Source organism: Hydra vulgaris, chromosome 02, assembly GCF_038396675.1.
Source record: "Hydra vulgaris chromosome 02, alternate assembly HydraT2T_AEP".
In the NCBI taxonomy this organism is placed as follows: domain Eukaryota; kingdom Metazoa; phylum Cnidaria; class Hydrozoa; order Anthoathecata; family Hydridae; genus Hydra; species Hydra vulgaris.
Window position 1 is genome coordinate 34110001 of NC_088921.1, and position 18639 is coordinate 34128639.

Below are 18639 nucleotides of genomic sequence, written 5' to 3' on the forward strand. Positions count from 1 at the left end.
TACAACACATTTTAATATATAAATAAGCTGAAGATTTAACAAATACATTTTACATACATTTTTAGTAGAATTTTAGAATGTTGTCCATAAAGAGAATGAATTTTTTAACTTAATTTTAAAAACAGGAAGAGTAATAGAAGGATCAAAATTTGGTAATACTATTTTATTCCAAAGATGGGGTGCACGATATGAAATAAAAAAATGATTGAACTTAGTTCTACAATAAGGTTCATTTAAAAAACTATTATTTCTTAATGTGTACTTATTTATTGGTTTTAAAGAAAAAAGGTCATTAAAAACAAATAAAGATAAATCTTTTTTCCATATAAAAGTAAAACATAAGACATATGTTCAGTTTATAAACATCTAGAACCTTCATATAATCAAAAAAATATTTTGAATTTGAAAAGCGATCTGCATAATTAACAACGCGGATTGCATATTTCTGACGGCGATAAAGATGTTGTAGTTTACTTTTATCCGTACTTCCCCAGGCGATAATTGCATAATTTATATAATTGTGTATAAATGAATAATAGAGTTGGGTTAGGTTTTTTTTGTTTAGATAATTTTGGGCTTTGTATAAAATGCCAATATTTATGGAAATATTTGTGTTTACATGATCAATATGTTTTCTCCAAGTAATATTCTCATTAAGATAAACACCTAAGAATTTTATAACGGTATCTCATTTTATTATCGTTTCATCAATATAAATTTGAGGCATATTACTTGGTAAAAAAAGTTTTTTTGCGCCGGAGTGAAAGATAATCCATTTTGTTTTGGTAATATTTAAAGTTAATTTATTAGCTTTGAACCAATTAGAAATGAGATTGAGTTCTTTGTTTGTAGTTGAAAAGAGTTCATAAACATCAGTATGGGATAAGAAAAGATTATTATCATCAGCGAACATTATACTTTTCAATTTGGAAGCTTTGTTCAAGTCGTTTACATAGATTAAAAATAGTAGTGGCCCGAGAATAGAATCTTGTGGGACACCACAAATTATGCTCAGGGGTTCACTTTGCTGACCATCATTACCATACACAAGTTGTTTTTGATTTGTTAAATAGCTTTAAAATCATTTTAAGATTTTATTGTTTACACCATAATGTTTAATTTTTTGGATTAAAACGTGATGATCAACCGTATCAAAAGCTTTTGGTAGATCAATTAAAACACCTAGTATATATTGAAATTTTTCAAAAGATTCAGAGATGTTATGTATAAATTGAATAATGGCATGTTCAGTTGATCACCCTTTTCTAAAACTATACTGGTTGTCATGAAGTAAGTTGTTGTAATTAAGATAATTGTATACTCTGTTGAAGATAATTCTTTCAATAATTTTGGAAAATATAGAAAGAACAGAGATGAGATTATAACTACTTTGGAAAATATAGAAAGAACAGAGATGGGATGATAACTACTGATATTGGATCTGTCGCCTTCTTTATGGATAGGGATAACCCTGGCAAGTTTTAAACGTTCAGGAAAAATACCTTGATAAATAGATGCTCTGAAAATTTTAAAAAGAATATTTTTTAATTGTTCGTAGCAATCTATAATAATATTTCCGTTTATTTCATCTGCACCAGGTGCTTTATTTTTTTTTTTAAGATTTGAAAGATTTTTCAAACTCATCAAATGATAGTTCGGCAGATAATTCTTCAGAGCAAATATCTTTATCAATAGGTATCAAAAAATCATAAAATGAGGTTTGGATTTTTTGTATTTTACTTGACAGAGTTGATCCAATTTCAGTGAAATATTTATTGAGTTCATGAGCTATTATTTGTGGTTCATATTGTTATCGACTTATAGCACTTGTGGCAAAAAGCTTGAGCATGTTTTTTGTTTTCCAGTAATTTCTTTCAATACTTTCCAAGTGCTTTTTGAGTCATTTTTAACCTTATTAATTAAATTTGAATGGTAAGTTTTTTTTAAATTTTTTCGGATTTTTCGAAAAGATTTTTGTAATCTTTATAAATTTTTTCGCTAGCTGGTGTTTTGTTTTCAGATATTTTATATATAGCTTTTGTTTAGTTTTGGATTTTTTGAATCCTTTGGTAATCCAGGGATTATTAAAGTGTTTTGTTTTTAATGTAGTTGTAACAATTGGGAAATTAGATTTGTAAACAGAGGTGAATGTTTCAAAGAACTTTTTATAAAGGTTGTTTGCGTTTTCATTAAAATTTAAGTGTTTCCAATGTAATAATGAGAGCTGATTATTGAAAGACTCAATATTTGATGGTTTAAAAAAACGTTTTTTTATAACTTTATTTAATTTTTGTTTAGGCAGTTGGTCAGTGTTTATGGTTAGAAAAATAGGTTATATATAACAGATATTTCAGACCATGTATTAAAATATGTGGTCTGAAATATCTTTCTTTAAGGATGCCCAATTATATATCACTGTTGAACAAGTCTGTGGAAATAATATTATCCAGCAAAGTTGCTGAATTTTTTGTTATTCTTGTTGGACGATTTATTAAAGGAATTGCTCCAGATTAAAAAATTGCAACATAAAAATTTCTAACTTTGTTATCGTCATTGTAGTCAAAACAATTCATATTAAAATCACCAACTAGAAAGTTTTTTTTCTTTTCGTCGTTACCTTTTGAAATAACTTTTCGCTGTAAAAACATGCTCAAGTTCTCGCTCATGCCATCTGGTGGTCGATAACAACAGCTAATTAAAATGTTATTTGTTCGTTCATTAATAATCTCAATTGTTAATACTTCTCCATCACCGTTAGAAACGCATGGTCATTTTTACAACTATGTTTTCATGAGCGTAAATTAGAACTCCACCATCGCGCTTATTTATTTGCCTTTCAAGTGAAATCATTTCAAAATGAGAAAGATAAAAATTAGAATTTTTATTAATGTCGTTTGAGGTAGCCCAAGTTTCAGTTAAGCAAATGATATTAAAAAAGTATTCAGTTTCCTCGAGTAAATTTTGGAATTTTTCAAAATTACAATTAATGCTTCTGATATTTACGTGTAGAATTCTAATTTGATCGTTGTTTTCTTTGTTAAGGTGGTAGCCCTACAAAAAAGGTGATTTTGATAAATAAAAAGAAATGTACCATATTTAAGTGTTTATAAAGTTTCTTGGAGAGAACTTGGTTGATTAAAAAAAAAATTACATTTGGTTGATCCATAATGGGGGAAAAAGTGTCATAAAATCAGCGAGATTGATCATATTTCAAAATGCTCTAAGTTAGTTTGTCTTTATCTGTTTTCAAATAAAATCAAAAAAGCAAATACTCTATCCAATAATAAGTTATCATCTTTTAAGTTTTCAAGAAACATTCAAAACGCGGAGCTGAGAAAATACAAAAGAAAGTTTGAAAAGTAAAAATCTCAACAAAGATTTTCTTTAAATCCTAATAATTTCCTGTTGCATAAGAGTCTATGAGTTCTTTTCCTTTTAAAATGTCACAGTAACTCTTTTGCTTTTCTCTGATGGATCTGATTTTCTTTTTTACATGCAACTAAAGCAATGTCTTGACTTTATTTCCACATTTAGACACTTGCCACCTGAAATGGCTGTTACTTCATGTAGTGAAAAATGGCCGCGTTTCTGCATGTCCCATCAACAGAAATACGAGTGCATGGTGTATCACTAACAGTGTCAATATGGACAACCTCTCCAGCAGAAGTTTGCATACTAAACTCAGCTACATTTTTGTAACAATCTTCAACAACTTTGTTAAGTTGGATGAATGGACCTTTAGTTAAACATTTTAAGTTCATTACCGAAGGAAAGGTATCCATAGCACTAAAACCACATCCAATTTCATAAAACGCAACATCGGCTTGTATATTTATGTCAAAGGCTCTGCGACCCTGAATCATTTTATTTTCTTTTGGTTTTGTTTCAGGAGAAGTATACGAGGCTTTAATCTAGTCACAATTGGAACATTTGACACTAAAAAAGTGTGAATACCTTCGTCGTTTTAAGTTTTCGTCATATAATATGATGTTACAAGTACCAAGAACAGATGAATCCCCAATATTGTTTTTATTTGTAATTGCACCATTCCACTTTCTCTTTTTTTTAACAATGGAATTTTGTTTATATGGCATTTTATTATTATTCAAAATCTAAAAAATATTATATATATGTATAAAGACACACATGCATATACTAATAAATACATAAAGAATGCACCAAATAAAATAGTAAACATATATGGAGCTATAAAAGTATGACTATTATATAATGAATTTCAATGTAACTTTCACGCGCTGTTTGTAGTTTTAAAATATACTATTTAGAACTATATTTCAGTAGTGCAAAGTGGATGTTTTACCAGAAAAAAAAGAGTTAAAAGAGTTCTTTTAACTCTTTTTTTGAAGGGATTATATTAGACCATAATCATTTTGAACGGTAACTAAGGGTGTTGCTATGTAATTTTCCAGAAATAGATAATGTAAAAAGTTATCAAAACTGGCATAAAAGGCATGGTAGGTGATCTAATTTTTTTGGGAATGAAAGTAGTGGTATACAGGATGCTGTTTTAATAATAAAATTTTTTTTCAAAAAAATCTTTTTTTTATCATACTTTATAGGGCTACCACCTTCTTGCTTCTTTATTTATTTATCACATTCTTAAATAGAATTCCTTTTAACTCATTTGTATCATAGGATTTTTGTATCATGAAAATAATTAATATCTGGGTCGGAGTTTTCGTGTAATGAAAAAAATTTCCTTTCAAAAAAAATAAAGGCAAGAGTTTCAAAGTCACATATTAAAGCCATGATTAGTTATATCAAATAAATTGAAAAGGAGTTCTTTTTAAGAACGAACGCATTTACTTCTGAAATTCTCTAGAAAAAATTTTATCATATTTTTTAACTGCATACAGGTAAGTATGCAGTTATAAAAAATGATAAAAATTTTTCTAGAGAATTTCTTAATACCTTAAAGTCGCAGCTTTTTCTACCTCTTCCCGCAATTTTTTTCGGCCTTCGATCGTTTCTTTAGCGAAATCCTCATTAACATATATCCCTGTTCCTCGCAAGATTTTTGCAGCATTGAGTATTTTTGTTGTCTTGAAAATTTAATTACTTTAGGATTCTGAGTTCTTGATTTCTTATCTTCTTTAGGTATTAGGCCTATTCTATGAGCTCTTTCTATAACAATTTTGTTGTTAATTTTAAGTTATTTTTTGAACGTTTTCTTTACTACATTTTTGCACTCAGCCTGATTTCATTTGGTTTTTCAGATATTCCGTCTATTCTTAAATTATTCCTTCGAGACCGGATTCAATGCTTACTAATCAAAACTAGTTTTAATCTATGAAAGAAAAACAAGTACGCCGCATGTGCCAATACTAAAGAAATAGTGGTAGAACTACGAGTCTCTAATAATTAGGAACCAAAATTCTATAGCACCCTTAGGATTATGTTTAAACTAAAAAACAATTTAGTCCCAAAAATACTCCTTTCGAAAATATTGATCACAAGTTCGAAACAACGCATTCTATCCAGAACTATTATATTCCAAAAACTTCTTTGAGACAACTCAAATTCTCAATTCTTTTTGAAACATTTACTTAGTTTTTTTTAATTTATACTTACGAATAACTACTACAAATAAAAATAATTTATAACTTTTGGTATAAATACTTTATAATTTTTTGTTACGTTATATTTTGTTGATATTGGTTACAAAATATAATTGAAATGAACGGGGGTAAGATGATAAGACCATTGTCTTTTGCTTGCTCCAGACATATCTTTAACGTTAACAACATTAAAACGTTAAAACTTTATATGGAAAATGAAAAAAAAGAAAAAAAAAAGGGAGTCATAATTCTCGCAAGAACCACGTCCTACACAACTAACTTTTTAATTAAATAACACTATTACTAGTAACCTACACAAGTAACTTTTTAATTAAATTTTAAGTAAATATTTAATAATCTTAGATCAGTTTCCGTCAATTATAAAAGCCCCCATAAAAATAAAAAAATACGGACTTAATGATACATAGTTCAAAATCACTGTGATTGATATTGATACAAATCATGTTTTTTAATTGAACCGAGATATATATTTTTATATTTATTTTTGTGGTTTTAGCTATATATAAATTGCGTGTCCCCCAAAAAATGTTTTTTTTTTTTTTCAACAATATACACACGCACAAATATAAGCAAAAACCTCAATTTGAGGCAATAATTAAAAAAAAAAAGAGAAATCTTTAAAACGAGGGGGATCAAAGGCCAAAATTGTTAAAGATTCTTTTCACTTTTTATGGACAGATTTACACACAAAAATAAAAAATATTTTTGGGGGACACCCAATATATATTTACATATATCTATATGTCTATATATATGTATATCTATGTCTATTTATATATATATATATATATATATATATATATATATATATATATATATATATATATATATATATATATATATATATATATATATATAAACACACACACATGCAAAAAATAATTAAACAGCAAAACATAACTTCATAAAATTTGTGTTTCTTATAAAAATATTTTTCTAATATAGCAATGACTATCTTTTTTAATATTGAACTATAAGTCGATTAATCAAAAATTAAAATATCAAAATATATTTTAATCAAAAACTTGATAAAAATTTCGTGTAAAGCAAAATGTGCAGCGTTTTAAGCTTTATTGAGAACACAAGTAAAAAGGAGAATCAAATTATTTAGTAGATAATGCAGTAAATTTAAAAAATTGTAGGGTGTGGGGCAAGAAATGGTTAAAAGAGCATAGTTATTCCATCCTTCAAAAAGTGCAATGGATAAACATGAATAAAACAGAATCATTGAATAAACATAAAATCATACGAAATTTTCTTTATTTCTTCCTATAACTGATCTTACTCGACGCTGTAAATTATCATTTTCTTTGTTTGAATAAATAAGTTCGTGTTGCAGCTTGTCAATGACTTTAAGGAGCGATTCGCGCTCCATATTAAGTCCAATAACTTTTGCATTAACTACTTTAAGATCGTCCAAAAGACGCGCGTTTTCTCCTATGAGCTCATCAACATGTTGATTTATAGAATCAGGAATTATTATGCTGTTAATATCTGTATTTTGACAACCACTGTGGGTAATATCAGTATTTTCAAAGTTTTTATTTTTGTTCTCAGAACCTGAGTGTTGTTTTCTTAGTTTATGGTTAAATGTTAATATACCGTCTTTATCACGTGAAATGTACAATTCATCAACTATAATTTGGGTCGGGGGAGGTTTAACCACTGATAAATAACGACGGGGTTTATCATCATATAAAGAGATGTCTGAATTAGTGATTTGGAGATCAAAAGTTATTTGAGAAATAATAAACTCATCTTCCGCAAACTCTGCAAGATTGTCTAACGTTGACATTAACAACGCGGCTACTAATGCCTCAACTCGAATTTCTGCATAACCTAATTCTTGCTCCTCTCCGGGAGAAACTTGCGCGCCTGATGTTATTCGTATTTTTAAAGCTCCCTCACCCGTAATGGCATTCATACTAAATGATTCTTTATTGTCAGATCGATCTTCTCCTAAATTGCCACGAGAATCTAACATTTGCGAATAGTTTAAGTTTCCCAGTTCATTTAATGCTAGTGTTTCGGCCGCAAATTTGATGGTGCTTTTATCTTCGCGAACTTGTAAACCAAGAGAGACTCCTCCAATTCGAACACGTAATACGGATATCAATTGATTAAGTGATTGTGATGTTAAATCATTTAAAGATTCACCAACTTGCACCCCGACATCACAAAATTCTTTTACTAATCGAGACTGAAAAACCATATTCTGGTATTCATCATCGCCGAAATGAACATCACTTCTGTTTTGAAAATATTCAGGGTTATCAGAATAGAATACAGTATTATAATTTTCGGACGCATTTAATTTTTCAGACGATGGATGACAAGAGGTCAGTGAATTACTTTCTTGTAACAAATTGTTTTTAGAAGTATTTTCATTTCTTGAAATCAAACATTCAGGATAAACTTGTGACTCGACAATATTTTGACCGGTGACCGGTGAATTTTCTTTTCTATTTGATGAAAACGAGCTCAACTCATCAATTTTTTTGAGAGGTAAAATGCTTGACGAATAAGCAAATAAACCTAAACCGTTTTTTTTTTCTTTTTCATAACGAACCCTGTCAGATAGTGTAAGACGTTGTATGGGATCGATGCCATTACATGGTGAAAGAACAAGATCTAAAACTACACTAGGGACCGCCACATTAAAGATTATTGTCCCATTATCGCAGTCCTGAGTAGCCTTTTGAGTATTACTTTTAGAACGTAGATTATCTAATGCAACTCGGTTTGATACTAATGCAAACAGTTCGCCCAAACGTAGCAAAAAAAGCAGCTGAAAATGGTCTAATTGAACTTTAATTGCTTTAGAGGAGGAGAAGAGTATTCCGATCGATGCATTTTCAACTTCTGTGTTTTCATATTTAATATCTAGTGCTTTTATCGTTGATGACAAATTGTCACATTCTAAGTACTCTGGGGGTAAAGAAGTTGTACTTTTATTTCTTGAAAGAGGATAAACCTCATCAAATTTAGAGGAATATGGTGGAGGAGGTACATCTTTTTTATAGTCATCACTATACTCATTTAGTGATAACGTATCAATTGTATTATGTTTATTTGACAGAGTTAACAAATCATTCTCTGAATGACTGATTCGCAAAGCTTCAAAACGTCTCACATCCTCACCTGTATAATTTTGAACTTTTAAATGCTGGATATTTGTTGCTTTCTGAGTTTTAAATTGATTTGAGGAGTTTGAAAACTCGCTTAATGAATTTTTTGGATAATCATCCTCATTTGACAAACTCACTTTACGGTTCAACTCTGGAAACAGATGAGGATTCTCATATACTACTTGCATAGTTTTAAATTTCACATCTTCCAACTCTTTTACATTGATACTACTATGATCGTAAGGTAACAAACTTTCCTCATCACCTTCAACATAAGATACATTTTGGCAAAACCAAAGTCGTAATGGAAATGCGTGTACAAAAGGAACCGGTCTAAGACAAGCTTTCTCGATCCCAATAAACTCTATCCAAAACTGATCAAACCAGATACACCATATCTCTTTAGGTAAATTGTTTTGTTGCTTTAGGCGGCCATACATACTCTTGTCTTTTTTAGTCAAGTTATGAAATTGATAATAGTTAATGCTGTAATCATTTAGCCAAGTTGAATTAGAGAGGGGCGCAACATCAGATTCCATATTGGGAAAACAAGTCATATCAGCATAATGCCTCGAACTAATAAAACTTTGTAAATCGTTCAAAATATCTGGTTGCGTACACTTATCACCTACACGACAGTTTGAAACGATGGCCTGCGAAATTTGAATTTGCATGCTTTTCGGGCGTTCATTAGTGTGAAAAAGATCTGGAAACTCCATCAATGGTATATTAATCTACATAAATAAACAATGATCAATATTTTTTCAATTTTTGAGCATAAAAATCTTTTCCAATAGAAACAGAACAGACAACAGTAACCTTAGGCATTAATGCTTCCAAGCGTATGTCCATGTGCTCAGCAAATCCAGGTTCTCGAGATATAAGATCTTTTGTCCAATCCTAGAATCAAACGTCAGCCGAGAAAAATTCTTTTTAAAAACTTAAATTTTTTAACTTACTTTTTTTTTTTAAATTAAAAGTAAAATGCATACCAAACCGGCAATAATGCTTTGAGAAAATCTATTCAACCAAACACATGTTAGAGGATGAAAAGTAAGTTGTGTTGGGTTTAAAGAGATAAACAAATTCGCCAAAGGAACTAAAATTAAAATTTTTATTTTATAAATCTAATACAACTTATTATATAAACATATTATATAAAGTATGGTAAAAATATTTGTTGATAATATTTCTTAAATAAAACAAGTTTCTTTCTCCAGGTATCATCATAAAACATACATAAGGCTGATAACTTATTTTTTTTAATTTCAATTTCATTTATTTCAATTTTTTTTAGGGACTGTGAAACTTTTTTTAGGGACTGTGAAATTATATATAACTTGATGATTGGTTTTAAAAATATCCCCCATAGACCACTTCTCTAAAACTAACTAGTATCCTTTTTGCACCAGTTAATTCAGCGTTTTCAGTTTTTCTTTATACAAAAATTAGTTGCAATTAACTAGTATGCAAAAGGAAAAAAAATCTTTTTTAAGACACTGGTGTAATCAAGAAGCTATTATAAAGACTGCAAGATCTAATATTTGTAAGAATGTGCAGTTAAAACAGTGCAAGAAATTATGGTTTATGCAAAAACTGAAAAAACAAACAATAAAAATTAATTTTTTTGTAATAAAATTTAAAAATTATACTGGTACTAATTTTTTAAGCATCTAGAATTTATTAGAAATACATGACTTTATATTGAAAAGGCCTAAAATCATTAAAAAAATTTTTTGCTTTATGGGGGAAGTTTTTTAGTTTTTTTTTATTTTTTTAAATTATAATTAAGATATCTTTTATTTTTAGTTTTATATAATAATTTTTAGTCATAAGTCTATTTGAATTTCAAAATTTATAATCATTAATTTATTATAGATCAACCAACTTTCAGCATCTAAATGAAACAGTAATACATGTTAAATTTAAAAAAATAAAAACTATATTTTAAGTATTTTATTTATGTAAACATAATTTTCAAACGTGTCTGAGACATTTAAGCGTTGCAAGTAGTGACTGATTTCACTAAATACCAGTATTTAAGTATACCTCGCTTTTGGGGTCTTTTTATAAAGTACGTAGGCAAGTATGGGGAGAGGGGGTCACCCAAAAACGTACAAACATGTACAAGAGAGTGGGAGGTATTAGAGGCAGCGATTTACGTACATACACAATTTGACTATCTTGCGCTCTCTATCTTAGAGTTTAAAAAATCAACATTATGTTATGTAATAGAGAAATGTAACCTTGTAAAAAACCTTTGAAAAAATTGGAATCTTTAAACAAAATTATTCTTACATAATGAAAAAAACAACTATATTACACTCTATCACGCATGTGCAACAGTTACGTCACTTGAAACAAAAATGCACGAAACTTTTGGCATCCATATTATAGTGCCAATATATATAATAAAAAGAACCTATTTTGAAAATTAAAAAAAAATTATAAAGAAGTGTTATATATTGTTGGAAAGCTTGTTTTTTCTCTCTAAAAAATGAGTAATTGGTATTATTTTTTTATTTTGGTCGCAAAATAACATTCTATCAAGTAAATCTAATATATTTCTTAGAATATTTAATTCTGAATATTCTAAGAAATATATTACATTCAATCAATTAAAAAATAATGCTATTTAATTTTCTTAACTGAAAATAAAATATTAATAACTAAAAAAATGATATAGAGACAGAGGGGGATTCCATTTTAGCAAATTCCTAATAAAATTCCAGGTTAAGATGTACGCATAAAGCAAACACTCTATTAGCTTAATATTTTCACAAAAATATTTAACATACAAAAATATAACATACTCACAAAAAAGTTTATCTTGAAAACATTAAAAAATGCAACTGATTGAATTAAAATTTAACTTATATAAAAATATTTAAATGACGGTCATTGGCTGCATTCTTCATCTACATTCATATAGCAGAATCTGTGACATATGGCACATTATAAAAAGTAGTGCAGCCCCATCTTTCTACCAAAAATCACATGATACCCTTTAAAATCCATCCCTAATTAGGTGGGTAAAGGTCAGTCACATTTCTAAATACACACTTGATGGTATACTCTCAATTCACAGTAGTAGAAGAAGGTGGAAGAACAGAAGAGTCAATATAAGCCTGATCAGAGTTTACCGTTTATTTATATTTTTTATTTTCATATGATGTAGATTCGATGTTGAGGAATGTAACAATTGAAAGAAACAAATTGAGACATTTCTAATCTTATCAGTCGATTTATTATCGTTGTAAAAAATACTTGGCTTCAAGCTCTCTGAAATTGAGGTTTTGCTGAATTTGTATGTTTGGCATTGTGTATGGATGCTGTTGTAATAACAACCTGTAAACGCATGTGTAAAAAAAATGTTGTTAATGATTATGATGTAATGTCAACAATCTCATCAATGTTATAACATTCACGCTGTCAATTCTGTTTCCTTTTCATACTTATCAAATATAACTTATGTATAATGTCAACTGATTTACAGTGGTGTTATAAGAAACAAAGAATATCGATCGATCAGCAAAGATCGTGTTAGATCATGTTTTGGAAAAATTCCAAAAATTCCTTCTCTTCTATCTCTTGTTTTTTATACAGTTTACAAACCAATTTGTTCAAATTCAAATTTGAAGCACAGTTAATTAATCTTTGCACAGCTTCTAGATAAACAACATTTTTTCTAAATCTTAACCCACTTGGCTCAACAAATCTCCTTCTAAGTTTTTTCTTTGTTTGATTTTTTTGTTTAAGTCCATAATTTTACAGTTTTGCTAGGAATTAAATTCGATAACATTTACAAATCAACCTTTTAGCAACTTAAACATATATTTGCAATCATTTGTATTACCACTTCATGTGGTAATACAAATGATCATAACCTGATCATAACAAATCATATATTATATAATTACATAATTATATTATATAATTACATAATTTTATAAACAATAAAATAAGTAATTTAATAAAAAGTTTTTTGTTTAAAAATAGCCAGTACCAAAACAAACACCTATATATGTATTATAATATCTTAACTTTGGAATTTGAAATTATGTAGAATCGCAACTTTTTATTCCCCCTGCCTATTGTTCCCTTAGTACCCTTTTATTGTATTCTAGTAACACAAAAGAAAATATATTTAATATTATTATAATTACAGTGCAATTTACTGCATAACATGTTTAAAATTCATCTGCAAATTTTAAAATTTTATGTTTTACCCCCTAGTTTTTGTCACAACTTTTTCCCCCTAAAATAAAAAAAATACCATTTACTCATTTTAAAGAGGAAAGAATAAGCTTTCCATTTCAAAATGACAGTTAATTTCAAAAGTTCAGTTGATTTTGACATTTATTGTTTCTATTCAGATAAGGTAAAAAACAGAAAATGAATGGCACAGATCAAGACTATCTATTTGTTTGGTAAAGTTACATATTCATGTTCAAACATATGTACAGTATATACACAAATGATTTAATGATTTAAACATATATACACAATCGATTTAAGTCATTTTTAGAAGGTAGCTTAGACACTACTTATCTATGAGCAATTCTGTTTTTATACAAACCCATCTCTTCTCTCAAATCTACTAACAGTAGGAGATGTCTTTGTAACCTACTGCTTTTTCCTAAGACTATGTGTAGGGTAAGTAAAGAGCCTCAAATAGTGATTCCAAGAACTTGTATAGGTATTTGACAAGTAAACAAAGATTTTGATTTATCCTCTTTTTCAGAGTGGATCATTTCCTGTAAATAGTTCCCAAATTGAGTTTGACTTTCGTTCTTGACCTGACTCCAGTATCTTCTAACTAAGAACCTTTCTGTATCTCTATTGGCCTTAATAGAAAATCTCCTAGCTTGCTATAAGTATGAAATCAAAGATTCATAAAATAGGCTCCATTTTGGATATAAGTATTGATAACATCTTTTATCTCATTTTCTTATTGTCTTAGGAATTTTAGCAGTGCTGTAATGTGTTCTGGGTTCTAAAAAATATTTTATTTTTATTTCATACCACATGTGAAAATACACTTGAGCTACCCATTTTACAATTAAGCGAAATCTTTTTAGCATACCATTAGTAAATCGATGCTCACAGATATAGAGAAAAATAATAGCTTCACTAGTGATCAGCCATCTAAGGTGGCAAAGATTGCAAAATTTAGGTTTATCTCGCATGTAGTCAAACATATAACCAGTTTATAGTAGAGAGATGAATCTGTTGACATTGAACTCAAAATATTTTCAAGGATCTGAATTAATGGAACTAACTGTGATCTGTACTAACTGTGTAAATGTATCCAGTTTTTTAAAACTGTTTTTTCCAAATGGACCAGTGAAACCACCCTTTGAGTTAGTGAGTCCATCCAGAGAAACAATGTGTCTTAAAGACAACTTACTGCATTGCAACATACAAATAGATCAAAAACAATTTTTACCTAACAATTGTTTAAGATTTGTCAACAAAACCTCCATTTTTCCATGAATCAGTTACAGTTTTTTATAAACCTTTTCCAATTACTTCCAGTAATTCTTGAGCACTTATTGCAACTTTTGCTTCACTGAAATTTGGCTTTGTAGTGTTGTTAGCAAAAGATTATTTTCCTTTGTCAGGTTCCTTTTCTATAGCAATTGCATTATGCCTAGTCAGCAATAAATAGATTCAGCAATGTTGTCATCTTTTAATTTGTTGATGAATAAGATCTACAATAATGCTCAAAAGTTTAGCACCCGGCAGAATTAAATTTACTTTTTCCATATATATATATTCATTATATATTATATACTACCCTCAGAATTAAGAAAAATGAGGTCAGCATCAGGTCAGCAAAAATTATTTGATACAAAGGTCTGACCATAAAACATAGAAATGACTTTCAGAAACACTTTCAGGTTGGCAGTTAGGTCAGCATTGCCGACGCTAATTCTGAGGGTTGTATATATATATATTTTTTTTAGTTAATAAAGCATTAAAAAAAACTTTTCTTCTTTTAATTATAACTTAACTTAGCCTGATAAAATAAAAAAAATTTTAAAAATTGCTTAGTCACACTCTTTTTTTTTAAGTACATACATTAACCGATATTTTAAGCTTTAAATAAAACTGCTCATATATTTAACATGCTCTCTTTAAAGCTTTTTAGAAGGCCTTTAATAAATTTATTGTGGAAAGAGTTTTATCATAGAAAATTAAACTCTCCTTTTTAATGAAATATTATAAAAATATATTTAATGTAATATGTAGTACCTTAAATATTAGTTTTATAATAATTCATCATTTTTACTAAATTCTAGATAATAATAATAGAAGTCTGAAAATTTGCCATGAGAAAAAAACATCAAATCAAGAAATCAAACAGTATACTATTGGCCTTAATATAAGAGGTCACTTTAATACTGAAATCTCTTGAATTTTAAAGTGTGTTTCACCTTAATATTTAATTAGAACTATTGCTAAGTTTAATGAAACTGGTAATACCACTGACAAAAAACATTTGGAGCAATCAAGAAAGACAAGTATCACTGATGATAATTCTATTTATAGAAATGATAGAAAAATACTCAGCAAAACAGATTGCACAAGAAATAGACCTGGCATTTAAAAATCAAATATCGAGACAAACAGTTAATAGAACACTAATAGAACATAAACTGTTGCTTCCAGAAAACCATTATTAAAACCAACAATTTAAAACGTATTAAATTTTGCAAATCAATTTTAAAAATGATTATTTATAAATTAGGAAAATCTGCTTTTAGTGATAAATCTAACAACACTGTCCTAAATTGTAAAAACAAAGTAATTGTTTGTACGCACCACAATGAAAAGTAAAATAGTTGCTTTGTTGTACCTATGCTACAAGGTGGAGGTAGTGCAGTTGGTATTTGGGGCTGCATTACATATGATGACACAGGTCTACATACGTTATAAAATAATCGAATGGACCAACATAGATACATCCACACCCCTGAAAACTATTTGACGCCTACCAAGGACATTTTTTTGGTAACGAGCGAGAGTGGATGCTTCAACAAGACAACACTCAATGCCATAAAGCAAAATCTACAACAGAATGATTTTAGCAAAACAATACCAAAAACAATATAATAACAATATAATAGGTACTTCAATGGCCAGCTAGATCACCTGATTGAAATGAATCAGGGGAATTGAAAATGTTTGGACTGTGTTGGACCAAAAACTTACCAAAGAACCAGTAACTTTAGCTAAAAAGAGAAAATTTAAAAGAGTAGTTTAACAATTTAAAAGTTGAATGTTGTTGTAAACATTTTGATTCTATAAGAAGATGCTCATTATGCAAAAAAAATAGAGGTGGTCACATTCCTTTTTAAAGTTCGGCCTAAAAACAACTTCAAAGCCAAGTGTGCTAAACTTATGAGCAGCTTTTTTTTCTCTTGTTTTATACATGATTAATTTCTTCTAAAAAAAAATTTTTTTTCTTCCCTCTTTTTATATATTCTAAATATCCCGTAAAATAAATGTTGTGTTTGAGATAGTTAGAAATTTTTTACCTTTTGTACTATTTTTTAAGTTCTAACGAAAAAAAGGTATTTTATTACTTTTATAATTCTGCTAAATTCTAAACTTTTGAGCAATATTGTATATTTACTACCTTTTCAGTTTTAATGCCAAAATATATACATCCAATTTATAATAAATTATAATATACATCCAATTTTATTTTTAAAAACTCAAGATTGTTTTCTTAGTTTGACTACATCTCCTTTAAGGCATGTAAAATATTATTGCCCCTATTCAACATCTTACCTAATTTTGAAAAAGAACTTATGAAGGTTTGAATTATTATAAAATTCTTTTGTTAATAAACATGACAGATTAGGTGGTTATTATTATACTTAGGTATCTCATTCCCATTTTCTTAGAGAACCTTTACTTTAAAAGTGTAGGGAATATTTTTCTTTACAAGATATGGATTGGATCATCATCCATGGGTAAAGGGCTTGAGGTTGTATTCAAAAGAAGAAAAAAATAAACTCTATCTAACTATCTGGGTAGGGAGGGATTAAATGCGAAAGTTTTATATAACCTACTGTTTAATTCAACTTTTTGATATTTGATTGTAAATGGATATTTGACTTGAACATCAAAAGATAAACTACTTGCAAATCTACTTCAAAAATAAATCAAAGATTTTTATTCTTTTAAGTAAAAAAGCGTGTTTGCATTTACAAATAATTTTCAAAATCTCTTTGTTTATTTCTTTCTTTCTATAATATCATTAAATCGTTGTATATCAACTTTATTTTATTCCACTGATGTATAAGAATTTTAGGATATTAATAATTATTATAACTGTATAACAACATTATAGAGAATATACAGAATATAATAAAATTTCTCAATAGCTAAACTTAAGTGAAAACTAAAAAAAAAACACTTTGACAAACCCAATTTTTATAGGACAACAATAACGTTGCAAAAAAAAAAATAATAAAAAAATATAGCTTTTCCACAATCAATTATTAAGTACATATTTTCTAGTATTTGCAGCATATATTTCAAAAGCAGCCCTTTTCCCAGTTTTTCGAGCAAACTTGACACCCTGTAAATATATATTTTTAAATTTAAGGCTGAAACCTTGTGAAGATCGAGCCTAAATTATCTGTCAGATTGTATAATATATAATATAATATGTTGTCAGATCAATATGAATTTAATATGATAATATGACATGAAAAATGACATATGATGATAATAATATACTTCTACATCAATTACAAACAAAATATATTATTTAGGTATATATTATGTATATACGTATTCCTCACATGGCATAGTAGCAGAACCGAATTGATCAACACAACACTGCTACTATGGCCTAATGGAAGTTTATTAAATAAGCAGTGTGCTAACCCATTGAGCTATCTTGGTTCAATACTTTGTATCAGTTTCGTATCTTTGTATCAATATTTTTGTTTCTTTGTATCAGGAATCAGAGTTTTTTTTTGTTTTAAATGTTATATGTAATTAGTAATAGCAGCTACATAAGAATAATGGGTTAGAGGAAGACTCAGAACTAATAATGCCTGAACCCATGAGATTATTAAAGAGATGCAATTTTCAACAGCGAGACAAAAGATATCAGACTAAGCAGTGTCACAAAGAAAACCACATAATGAATCCAATTTAATTCAGCCTTAAGATAGTTGTAGAGCAGCAATGACTGATGTAGAAAAAAGACAACATACAAGTGTTAGTGAGATCATAGCACAATCTGAACCACCTAATGGAGAGCAACGAAAAAATGAGCACAAGTTAGTGTCAGAGAAAAGACACAAAAAAAGTAAAATTAAGTGATTAGGACTGTCTGAAAAACAAGTCACAAGACTAACTTATCTTAGTAAGAGAACAACAATATATATTCTTTTTAAAGAATAGAGCAGTAATAAATTATTAAAAATTAATATCAATCTTTTTTCTTCTACAATGTTTTGCTCTTAATATAAGATAAGTTTATTAGGCAAGTTAAATAATATATACTTTCTTTTGTGTTTGTATTTTAAAAATTTTTTTGTATTTTAAAAATTTTTAAAATACAGTTGATTTTGTTTACAAGAATTATTTTTGTTTACTTAAAAACTTTATAACTTAATTTTGTGTTTTATGTCATGGTTTAAATTGCCATTTTTGACTAGCCATTTTAAAGCAACAATCAACGACATGATTGGTTAACAGGAATTTATTACGTCTATTTAACTTATCTTAATATTTTTTATTAGTTTATTTTTTATTAGTTAATATTTTTATTAGGCTGATTTTATCAGAAACATCAAAAAGAGTGCCATCTTAGGAAGGAAAATGATAAAGAACAGTAAGAAAGGTGATGGAGTAAGGAGGGGCTGAGCAAAAGCACATCA

At 28.3% G+C, this 18639-nt stretch overlaps 1 protein-coding gene across 1 annotated transcript in view; it reads right to left on the reverse strand.

The window, feature by feature from the left end:
• Positions 1-6510: 6510 nt before the first annotated feature.
• The window catches only part of LOC100214136 (bridge-like lipid transfer protein family member 3B), a 34153-nt gene continuing 22024 nt past the window's right edge, over positions 6511-18639 (reverse strand). Inside the window, exons 8-10 of the mRNA XM_065790676.1 lie at positions 9721-9827; positions 9548-9628; positions 6511-9462 (exon numbers count right to left, since the gene is read on the reverse strand). Coding sequence (XP_065646748.1) covers positions 6844-9462; positions 9548-9628; positions 9721-9827 — 2807 coding nt within the window. The 3' untranslated portion in view covers positions 6511-6843. The remainder of the gene's footprint in view (positions 9463-9547; positions 9629-9720; positions 9828-18639) is intronic.